Below are 11,567 nucleotides of genomic sequence, written 5' to 3'. Positions count from 1 at the left end.
AGGATACTCTCTATGGTGCCCCTGTAGAATGTAATGAGGGAGGGTGGGGGCAGGTGGGCTCTCCTCATCCTCCGCAGGAAGTACAGGCGCTGCTGTGCCCTCTTAACCAGTGATGCAGTGTTTGCGGACCAGGTGAGTTTGTTTGTAATGTGCACCCCTAGGAACTTGATACTGCTGACAACCTCCACAGCCTTGTTGTTGATGCAAAGTGGGGCATGGTTGGGCTGGTTTTTCCTAAAGTCGACAATGATCTCTTTAGTTTTGTCGACATTCAGGACCAGGCTGTTGTCCCTGCACCAGCCCACCAACTGCTCCACCTCCTCTCTGTAGGCCAGGTCGTTGTCATCCCTGATGAGGCCCACCACCGTTGTGTCGTCAGCATACTTCACGATGTGGTTTGTGGCGGACCTAGGGACGCAGTCGTGTGTCATCAAGGTGAACAGCAAGGGGCTTAGGACGCAGCCTTGGGGGGAGCCCGTGCTGAGGTAGATGACATCTGAACTGTTCTGACCTATCCGCACTGATTGGGGTCTGTCACAGAGGAAGTCCAGCAGCCAGTTCCGCAGGGGGGTGTTGAAACCCAGGAGTCTCATCTTGTCTACCAGATGTTGTGGGATGATGGTGTTGAATGCTGAACTGAAGTCCAGGAACAGCATCCGCACATGGGTGTTCTTCTCCTCTAGATGTGTCAGGCTCAGGTGAAGCGCAGAGGAGATGGCATCTTCTTTTCTTTCATATACTTTATAAAATAAAGCAACAGAATATTTAGACTGATATAGATGATTTAGATCCTCGTGGCTTGTGATATTATCACAATAATTTGTTTGTAATCTGGCGCATTGCAAACTTTTGTGACGTCACACTTCGCTTTCTATTATATGGGTAAACTAAAATACAATAATGTAAATTATGTTGACTATTAAATCTTGAGAGTATGCAAAGCAATAACTGGGTATTAATAGGACCTATTAAATAATATGCATTGTAATATGTTTGGATCCCTTAACCACAAGGGTTGTAGGCAGGGTTGGGTAGGGTTACTTTAACTTGATTACTTTTAATTACTTTTGGATTACTACAATACCAAATATGCTAATAAAAGACAAAAGAAACTAAATATCAATCAAATGACTAAATTTTGTGCAGGCTTGGGAGTAACGGAATACATGCAACGGCAAAAATTATGTTGGCAAGCTGTTTGGATTTATTTTCATTTTGTTTCTGTCACATTTTATGTTCGTTTTGCCGGAGATCAAAGACATCAAAGCCAGGAGAGAAAGCTTACTACGTGTTGTGAGTCATCATTTGATTCATATTTAGTTTATTTTGTCTTTTATTAGCATATTTGGTATTGGAGTAATCCAAAAGTAATTGAAAGTAATCCAGTGAAAGTAACCCTACCCAACCCTGGTTGTAGGGGCACCATTTCCTGTGGTGCATCTTGGGCAAATACAGCCTGGTGGCGCCCATTCCTCTCCAAGTCGACATAAGTTTCCATCCAGTCTTGAGTTGGGGACTTTATGAATATATAATATCTATATATAATATATATATATATAACCACTGCACTACCAAAACATACATGGTCCTATACATAAATATAAAAGGACGAAAAAAATGATGATCACATCACCGAATTATGTTTTACACCATTTGTTAATTTTAGTTAATTGAAGTGTTTCTGTACTGCAGTGCTTAGCACTCGCCTAACTCACAAAAGATCCCCGGTTCGAGACTGGGTCGAAATATTTGTTGGCCTGGAAAGGGATAGGCGCCACCAGTCTGTACTTGCCCAAGAACCAAGTGGTTAAGCGATGCACCCACCCATTCAACATAGTCGTGATGTACCTTGTCATTAAAATTATATAAACTAATTGGTATTTGACTTACCTGTATATGTAAAATTTAGGATAGGCCAAAAACACACCGGTTTTATTTAAGTTTTGAAAATAAACTGCACAAGTCTAATCAATCCATCAAATCAATCCAAAAAGTGGCTGAAGATTAGACGAGGGAATTGGATTTACTTTTAGCCATAATGCTCGGTGTATAGCAGTAACTTACCACAGTTGAACAAAAACAAGTTCAGTTTCCTTGATTTAGAATTCATGCCAACAGGTACAGATTAAAACTTTTCATGAGAACAACTCATAACAAAATATATCTGTTTTTAAAAGAATCCTTTGCAAAATGTATCTTCTTTCGGCAATATTGTGTTTATTTAAAGTAAAAAAAAGAGAGTAAAACCTTACAGAGTCATCAACACAGCCCCAAATCATGGGCTGTTCTCTGTCTAATCTGGAGGACATTGCCAAAAACATTATTGCGGATTCCTTTTTTTGTGAAATCAGGGAACAGCAACATGTTTGGCCTTCCTACGCAATCATGGGTGGAAACCAGCACGATGATGCAAACAGTGGCCCCGTCAAGTCTTTTTGTAAACAATGTACACTACGCTGTTATCAATGACATTAAAGACAATTTGATTCAATAAACGGGATAGAAACTTTGTGTTTACAATGTATAACCAGGAAGCTTGAAGCCCACAAGCTCTGAAATATGTTGATACTCTTTTTTAAAGTCCAAAGATCCAAGATCGTCTTCCTGTTCCTCAGCCTCTAGCGGATCAGAACACACGGAGTCTGAAGATCTACTCCCAACGTCTTTGCTAGTCTCACTTTTTTGTGAGATAGCCCCAGAACCTGGTTCCTCTTCCCATTTCTTGGAACATACCATCTGGATGGAGGGGGTCACATCCTCATCAGAGCTGATCGGGGAGTCCAGAGTATAAGTCTGAATGAGGTGGGTGCCTCTCAGAATCCGTTGTATAGGACTGTGATCTGGTTCAGGGGAAAAGAGTCTCTCTTTAACTGGTTCCGAGTCCGACGCAGAAGTCTTTCCGAGATCGGATGGGTCAAGCTCTGGATCGCTAGCCGTGTCTGCATCGCTGGCCTCGAAACTGTTAAAGTCGTCCGCGTACTTTTCTTCAATGTCTGAAACCGAAGACTTGCGACTGCTGTGCTGACTGCTAGAATCCGGTTTGACATGATGATTCTCCGAGTTAGTCGGGATCCTTTCAGGAAGCTCCATCCTTGCATCATCGACAACAGGGATGGAGATAACCGGAGTTTCTTTGTCATTAGAACCTTCCAACTTTGATCCATCGTCATGGTTTTGCTTTGCTGTATCCAGTACTTCATCTCTTTTAGTCTTTTTTTCTTTCATTTCCAGAAGCTTGTTCCTTGCAGCATCACCACAAGGAAGGGAGACAACCAGAACTTCTCTGTCCTTAGGACTTTCCAATTTGGATTCATCTTCGAGTTCTTGTTTCGTTGTATCCAGTACTTTTTCTGTTTTAGTGTCCTTTTCTTTGTGAATTACTCCAACCGGTTTAGGTGTTTTCTTCCCTTTACTAGAACTTTTACTGGGCTGCATCTTATCAATCATCTGCAAGGCCACACAACCCCGTTGTTTCACCGCATCACAATTTTTCCGTCTCCTTAGCTTGTAAGTCTTTGTTGTTTTGTACGCAAGCTTTTTCCCGTCTGCCTTACTCTCGAGTATGGTTTCTTTGATTTGCATTGGTCCTTGTTGTTCAGTTTTTGTTATTTGTGGAGAAACAATTCCAGGGTAATGTAATTGTTTGGGATAAAGACTGTGGTCCATCTCGCTCTCCTGCAGTGATTGTGTTTCCCGTGTGATCTTTTGTCCATTTGACGTGTCAGCAGGACTTTTTTTGTTATTTTCAGACAAATCTGCATGATTTAATAAAGGTGGCTGGTGTAAATTGTTGACACTTAACCGTGAGAGTTCCATAAGAAGAGCGTTGAGGAGAGGTAGTTGTCTCAGACCTTCCTCAGGGAGAGTTGAAGCAACATTTGCTGTTTCTCTAACTACTTTTTCCGATGTCTGGTTCATTTCCGAAGTGTTTTTGCTTTGAGTTTCCTCAAGCAAGATTGGAACAACCCTTGTTGATGTTTTAGGTCCATTTTCTGAAGTCTGGTCCTTTTCTGACAAGTTTTCACTTTCATTTGTTACATCCAATGAGTCTGCTTTTACTATTCTGTAGCAATTTTCTTGCTTTTGACGGTTTTCTTTTCCAGAATTGCAATAATAAAGATGTGGAGGACAAAATACATTGACATTCGTCTCATGTTCTAGGAACTCCTGATGAATAATTGAGTCAAGATAAGTCTGGGTGGCTACAGTTTCGTTTTCCGGATTATCAGTAGTGTCCCGTACTTGGTAAAATACAGAAGGATCTTCGTTTAACTTTGTCTCATGTTCCATGACCTGGTGAGGAGTTATTACGTCATGCTGAGTTTGTGTGGCTGCAGTATCTTTCTCCACATCATCAGAATCAACCGGTCCTTGCATTAGAACTTTCTTGCAATCAACTTGTATTTTCTGTGCACACTTCTCTCTGCAAACAGGGATGGTTTTCACGTGGGGTCCTACAATGAGCAGTTTATAACTAAGCGATATAACTCCAACAGGCTCCTCTGCTAGGTTGTTTACACGCACAACTCCTCTTTCTGCAAATGATGAGCAATTTGCCTCGTTGTTTTCGTTCGATTCGCATCGAATTCGGTTCATAATTGCTGCCAGCGAGACAAGAGATGATCCTAATAATTTGGGACTGACGTCACTCACATCCAGGATCATAACGTAGAGAGGTGTGCTGCAGAGTTGCGTGTGTAAAGAGTCCAGATTCGTTTCAAAGAAGCAGGATTTGCCTCTGTTAAACCAATGCATCCCTGTTTTGTTGTTTTCTGGTTCGATTCGATCTTCAGTTTTCAATTTGGGAGAATAAATAAGCAAGGTCGGAAAGTCCAGGAGACGTATTGCAACAGCTAGCTCATCGCATATTTTCTTTTCGCTGTCAAAACGAATGTATTCCACTAAAAGCTCAAATGAAAATAAAGTATCTTGTTTTGCCTTACTGGAAGTTTGTTCTGACATCATAGTTACAACGTAGAGACGACAGCTAACATTAAAAACACGAAGAATGTCAGCTAGCTAGCTGCTAGTACACGGGCAGCTCGTGTTCCTTGTCGGAATGAAAATACTGAGACACTTCTTCAACTCGAATTTCCAGTTCCATTTGTTTGGGTGCTCTTAACTTTTTAACGTGGTTATAATGAAGTGAAGAAAAATGGAAAGAATGAAAGAATCAGCAATTCCGAAAATGAATTTATAAACTATTTTATATGAAAAAATATCGTGTGGAAAAAAATGTAAGCCCTTGTCCTCTATCGGAAGCAAAACACCGAGACACTAACTTTTCTTGTTTACCTTTTTATCCGGGGCTGATGTTAATACTACAAACAAAGAAAATATGGAAACATATTATGAAACTAAATAACAATAACCTAAAAGCATGTATTAGTTAAAACAAAAATTGGTTATTGTAATTGTGACTCGTAAATAATAAATCAATAAATATTCATGCATAATAAATGGTTAAACAAAATAACAAGAATGAAAAATTCTTAAAATTAATCAAAGAAAATAGATTTTTTTTAAATAACCATAGATTATATTAGTTCATCAACTTGTCTATTGTTATGAAGAGTTTTAATTAATATAGGTAATTAATGGATGCATGACAAAATAACAGACTGATATTAAATTACGGAAACAATTGACCAGGTTTAGTCAAGATGTTTGACTTTAAACCCTTTAAACGATTGAAATGCAAAATATTTGGGATAGATGTTATATTTTACCGAACATACTTTCCTAGGGTAGACTTCATTTGCTTGCTCTTACAATTTCAAGACACTATTTAAATTATTTTAAGTTAAACCCCGACAACAAAACATCAGGTCGACGTTTTATTAATGCTATTCGTAAATAAATAATCTTAATTAATCTTAAAAGGGCTTATTTCAGTTTGGTATCGGGGAAGCACTCACATAGTAGTTTTGTTTACTCGCTCCAGATGTGTGATTAATATTTATCAAAGTTTTCACATTGTTTTTGCGTTGACACTATGCACGGAACCAAGTGTAAATAAAATAAATACAATAAATAAACTAAAGCGTCTGCAGAAAGTGGGCCGATCTCGGACCTAAATCAGTCGTTTATTTTACTCCTCCAGATGTGTGATTAATATTAATTCACAGTTAAACGTTGTTTTTGCTCAGACTTACAGAACATAGGATGCAGACAGTGTATATGAAATAAATTAATAAAATTAAGAAAAAAATTGCGTCACAGAGAAAGTGGGTGAGACTTTCCCCGGCGTGCTATCGTTACGTTTACTCACTCCTCACTTGACATTAATATTTGTCAACATTTACTCATGTTTTGCCTAGACTGAAAGAATATAAAATGAAGACAGTGTAAATAAAATAAAAAAGCAAAATAAATAAAATAAAAGCGTCTGAGTGAAAGTGGGCGGGGCTATCTCTCGGCTAATGGTCTTGGACCAACGGTGTCGTTTGATTCACTCACTCCAGATGTGATTAATATTTATTAATATCAATATGATTAAAGAAAACACAAAATATAGAAAGCATAAAGAGTAAATAAAATATTTAAAATAAAAGAAATGAAACAAAGCGCCTGAGTGAAAGTGGGCGGGGCTTTCTCCCGGCGTGCTGTCATCGCCAAGTCTCGCCTCAGTCTGAAGAATCAACCGAAAGAGAAAGGAACCAGCACTACTTTCTCAAATAAACCATTAAGGATATTTTTTATTTTACCCAATTGGCGACACTTTCCACTTAAGGTAAGACAAAATGCTTTTATTTTCTCTATTATCGTGAACAAATGTGTTTTGAATGATCTACGGATAAAGTGTTTGTAAGCTTCAAAGTCTGCTGTGCTCGCGAGAACCAAACTCTTTATTTTAAAGCAAGAATTGACGCTATAGTGGCGTTTATGGTGCATTTTTTTGTTCACAAATACATGTGACAAATCATATAAGTTTGTGACTTTTTGACTCAATGTCTTGAAATATTTGCGAATGGGGTTTGTTTAGGACAGGCAGTACCAGTCTTGAGCGATAGAGGACGACAAAGATCTCGCCGGTTGTTTTGTTATAACAGCCACTAAATTTCCTTTCATTTCAATCTTTAAGTTATTTCATTTACGATATTAACAAACTGAAATTCAAGTCTTGACATACTCCCAGTAACATACATTGTTAAGATATGTAAACAATTTTCACTATGTGAAGACAAAGACCATTTTAATTGTAAGACACAGAACTGTGCCATTTCCATTTAAAATATATGCATAGGCGTTCTAGAGTCACGTGACTTTTTTAGCGACTGCCATATTGGATTACAAGCTTTTGGAGAAAGATGAAAACGATCCACTTGCTTTTTAAGTTTTACCTAGGTTTCGAAGATGAGATACAATTGTATTGGATTTTCTATGTTGTAATTGATATCAACATTGTGGCACATTGAATACAACGAGATTAGACATGGCACTCCAGGGTAAACATGTAAGAAAGACTTTAAAGAGAAAAATAAAAGACTCGCGGGGTAAGTAGGCAAACCTATTTATAACACAGTGCTTAGAGATAAGGAATAAATGAGGGTAAATCACAATATAAACACGTATTTTGTGAACATTTCCAGCGTTGTATTTGTAATTTCATACCCGGACATCATAACGTACCCGATATAAACGAGTTTCCATCCTGTAAAAGCCTTCAAGCATTTAAACAGTATGTTAGTGAGAGAAGTAGAATCAACTCAGATCCGATATCATCATTTAATCCTTGGAGTAGGTTAGAGTATTGTGGTATTTTAAAGACCGTAGCAGTATATACTATTAGTACAATATCAGATACCGATTACTGTGTAGCAACAGTTTGTCATTTCACCACTGAAACCTGAAACATTCACATTTATGTAACGTTAATAAGTAGTTTCGAAAGTATCGAGTTACAATCTAATTGTCGTTGTAGGTCTTTTTTGTGGTTGATAAACTTTGTGTATGTCTTATATTTAAGTTTGGTTCCAGTACTGGTGTCGGGTTTCTGTCTTGGCATGTCAACAAGTATTGTTTGAGATATACATTGTCAAGGTGTACTGCTATACGAGTACTCAATTCATACATTTACAGTAGTGTTTTTTATTATTGGTGCCCTGTGTGAGGTCATCATTTTGCTACAGCGTTACCCCATTGAATGGTCTCTTACACCAATGTACAATTGTGACCCTTCATTTTAGAATTTTTAGAACTGTCTTTATTTTTATCGATAATTTCCACAGTCTAGTGTGGCAGATTCCTCCATCGATAGATACAGTCGAGTGTCATCTGCGTAGCAATGGAAACTGATATTATACTGTAAATTCCAGACTATAGAGCGCACCTGATTATTAGCCGCACCCACCACATTTTAAGAGGATAACCGCTTTTGTACTTACACAAGCCGCACCTGTATATAAGCCGCATGCGCCCACATTAAAACATGTAACACAATCAGAAAATTAACCCAAACCCGACTTTGAGTCCCGCGATTGTAACTGAATATCAAGTACACAGTCCAAAAACCACAGCCGGCAAAATGAACGGAAAATGATACCGGTACTTAAGGTTTGATGCAGACCTACAGAGTCCGGGTCCCGTTGAAAATAATCCAAGGGAAAAAAATGTATATTTCCAAAGGTAAGGGTGGGAAAAATATAAATAAATGTAAAGAGACTATGTCATATAGACGTCATACCAAGCTCCCTTATTAAAAAACACTCTAGCAACACGCTCGCAAAGTAAAGTTTACGTGCAGTAGCTCTGTTTCCTTCTTTATCGGACTGCTCGATTGCGTTTAGCTTGAAAGCTGCGTCATGTGCCTTCCTTTTTGCAATTTGCATGATGAGGATATGTCTACGCTAATTTAATCTGTGCACAAGCTAAGAAGTTGCAGTCTTCCCCGGCGCATATATTCCCTCGGTCTAAATCTTACCTTTTGTACTCGAGCGCCGCTGGCGGCTGTTAGAAAAATTACATAAATTGGCCGCATCACTGAATAAGCCGAATGTTCGGGAAAAAAGTAGCGGCTTATAGTCCGGAATTTACGGTACTTGCGAATAATATCACCTCATGGAAGCATGTAAACGCTGAAAAGAAGGGGGCCAAGTACTGAACCCTGCGGAACACCACAGGTAACACTAAAGGGCTCAGATGACATTTCACCATATTTAACAATCTGCAACCTCAGTGGAAATGTTTAAATCTAAGCTTAAAACACACTTCTATTCTATAGCATATGAATAACCTATATTTTATGCTGACAATATCTGTTTATTATTTGCCCACATGTAGGTTTTAGATCAGGGGATGGTGTCATAATAGTTTGTGGTTTGCAATAATCTGTGGTCTGTACAGCCCTTTGAGACTCTTTATGATTAAGGGCGTCACAAATAAACATGACTTGACTTGAATATTGTTTACAACGAGAATAGACGTGGTACTGTAGGATAAACATGAAAATGATACTTCAAAGAGAGCAATATGATACAAAAGTATGTTAGGATAAACAAGTGAAAATATTTCCAAGGTAGTTCTTGAATACTGGCCCAAGTTGTAAGTTCTTTAGAAGAATAGTGTCGTCAAGTGATACAGTCAGTTCATGAAGTACTGTATTTTCCAGACTATAAGGTGCACCTAAACCCCAAATTGGCCAGAAATTTGATAGTTCGCCTTATAATCCTGTGCACCTTCTATACCCGAAAATACGGTAGATACAACTGGAAATCCATTGTTACAACATGATATTGTCACGGACCAGGAATGGAGACGGGACCCAATTGCGTTCGTTTTACCCAGTTTTATTTAGCAGAAGGACTTGCATCCACGATTCGATGATCATCGGTCACGGGTAGCAGATAGCTGGAACGCGGAAGTGGCACTTCCGTATCGAGCGAAGGTAGTTGTTAACAATGAGAGAAAACAGGTCGATGGCCGGGGCGAGGAGCAAAAACAAAAACAGGTTCAGAAAAAGGTCGGTAACGGGAATTAGACGGAGAACAGGGCAGGATAGAGTCAGTAGTCACAATAGCTTGCCTAGCGTGTAGAGTAGGTTTGCAGATGATCTGATGAGTGTTGTCATGAAGGCGGGGGTTTAAAAAGAGTACAACAGCCAATCAGCGTCTGCGGCTGTTGGTGCCAACAGAGCAGACTCAGGTGCCCCGCTTCAGCAATCATGACAGATATTGCATACAGTAACTGTTCTGCCTTTGAGAAACATAGAGTGGTCTCTGGAGTGCCTTTTATTTGTTGCTGGAGTTAATTTCAGTGGTGAAACCAGATGTCCATCCATCCATTAGCTGTACCGCTCACCCTTATTAGGGTCGCGGGGGTGCTGGAGCATCCCAGCCATCTCCGGGCAGTGGGCAGGGGACACCCTGGACTGGTTGCCAGCCAATCGCAGGGCACACAGGGACAGACAACTCGCTCGCTCATCCACACCTAGGGACAATTCGGACCGGCCAATCCACCTGAAATATATGTTTTTGGAATGTGGGAGGAAACCGGAGTGCCCGGAGGAAACCCACGCAAGCACGGGGAGAACATACAAACTCCGCACAGGAAGTCGGGAGCTGGATTTGAACCCACGCAAGAGGTTCCCAAGACATGAACTGTGCCGCACATGCGCTAACCACTGCGCCGCCGTGCTAATCTTGGCTCACACTGTAGTCTTAACTCCATGCGCCCTATAGTCCAGTGCGCCTTATCTTAAAAAAAAAAGTATATCAGACTATCTTTAATTAAAATTTGGAGCACTTTATAGTGTGGCTAATACGACAGTAGGCGATTACTGGGTATAAAATTGCATTTAGAATGTTGAAAATCGGAAGAAACTCTCAATATTTCCTCGTCTCCAGTCTCCGTAACCCCGCCCAAACGTCCTTCCAACAATTTGCAGTTTTATCTGTTTCCATCGTCGCTTGGAATCCAATATGGCGGCCACTCCAAAAAAATGACCCTGAGAAGCTTCCATAGTTTACGACGCTGTTGAAAGACGTCTTTAGCGTCCGTCCAATCCTCTGAGATTTTACGACCAAGATATGTTCTTTCATAAACTTCCAAGAAGACTGTTCCATCTATAAAAATTAGGGTACGAAAACAGAAGTTTGTTAACCCAAGGCGAGTCTGAGATTTCTCGAGTTCGATCTTTCAAGCAACTATTTCCCCGCTGTCACGGAGTTGATCTCATCTGTCAGTTGCCCGTCGCCAATCCGGCCGTCTCCTGGTCTCGAACGTCCCCCGAGAGACCAAACAAGTCACGTCGTGTTTATCTTCAATCAAGCGTGCCCGTTGCCGTCTTCCTCGAGGAAATGAAAGATCCAAAATTCCGATGAAAGAACGGGACAATCCAGTTCAAACGCAAAGGATGATTGCGTAATTTAATCGGGTAAACATTTAGTCTCCCGTCCCAGATGTAGTAGCTTGGGTTAATTGCATGTTTTGACGAGGACTAGGTGTCGTTTTGGCATCTCCGATTGGTCTGTTGAGATACTTAAGGGCAGGAATAATGTCAGTATCGTCCTCCTGATTCAGTTAACGTGGATGCAGACTTTAAGTCATAAGGGTATATTGGAAAACCT

General features: G+C 39.9%; 2 protein-coding genes across 6 annotated transcripts in view; one reads left to right on the top strand and one right to left on the bottom strand.

Moving 5' to 3' along the window:
- Positions 1-2,193: 2,193 nt before the first annotated feature.
- Positions 2,194-5,046, bottom strand: LOC148354465 (uncharacterized). The gene has a single exon (XM_088351313.1). The coding sequence runs from the start codon at positions 4,963-4,965 to the stop codon at positions 2,515-2,517; it is 2,451 nt and encodes an 816-aa protein (XP_088207439.1). The 5' UTR covers positions 4,966-5,046; the 3' UTR covers positions 2,194-2,514.
- A 1,567-nt stretch (positions 5,047-6,613) lies between these two features.
- The window catches only part of sipa1l2a (signal-induced proliferation-associated 1like 2, genome duplicate a), a 172,446-nt gene continuing 167,492 nt past the window's right edge, over positions 6,614-11,567 (top strand). For 4 of the 5 annotated variants that reach the window (XM_088350959.1, XM_088350957.1, XM_088350958.1 and 1 more), the window contains exon 1: positions 6,614-6,733. The gene's annotated coding sequence lies outside the window, so the exon portion shown is untranslated. The remainder of the gene's footprint in view (positions 6,734-11,567) is intronic. The other variant, XM_088350956.1, reaches the window with a different exon arrangement.

The sequence above is a fragment of the Urocampus carinirostris genome, chromosome 13 (genome assembly GCF_059441175.1).
Source record: "Urocampus carinirostris isolate Australia breed hairy pipefish chromosome 13, RoL_Ucar_1.0, whole genome shotgun sequence".
In the NCBI taxonomy this organism is placed as follows: Eukaryota; Metazoa; Chordata; class Actinopteri; order Syngnathiformes; family Syngnathidae; genus Urocampus; species Urocampus carinirostris.
Note: the sequence above shows the minus strand (reverse complement) of the source record. Positions and strands in the feature narration are given on the sequence as shown.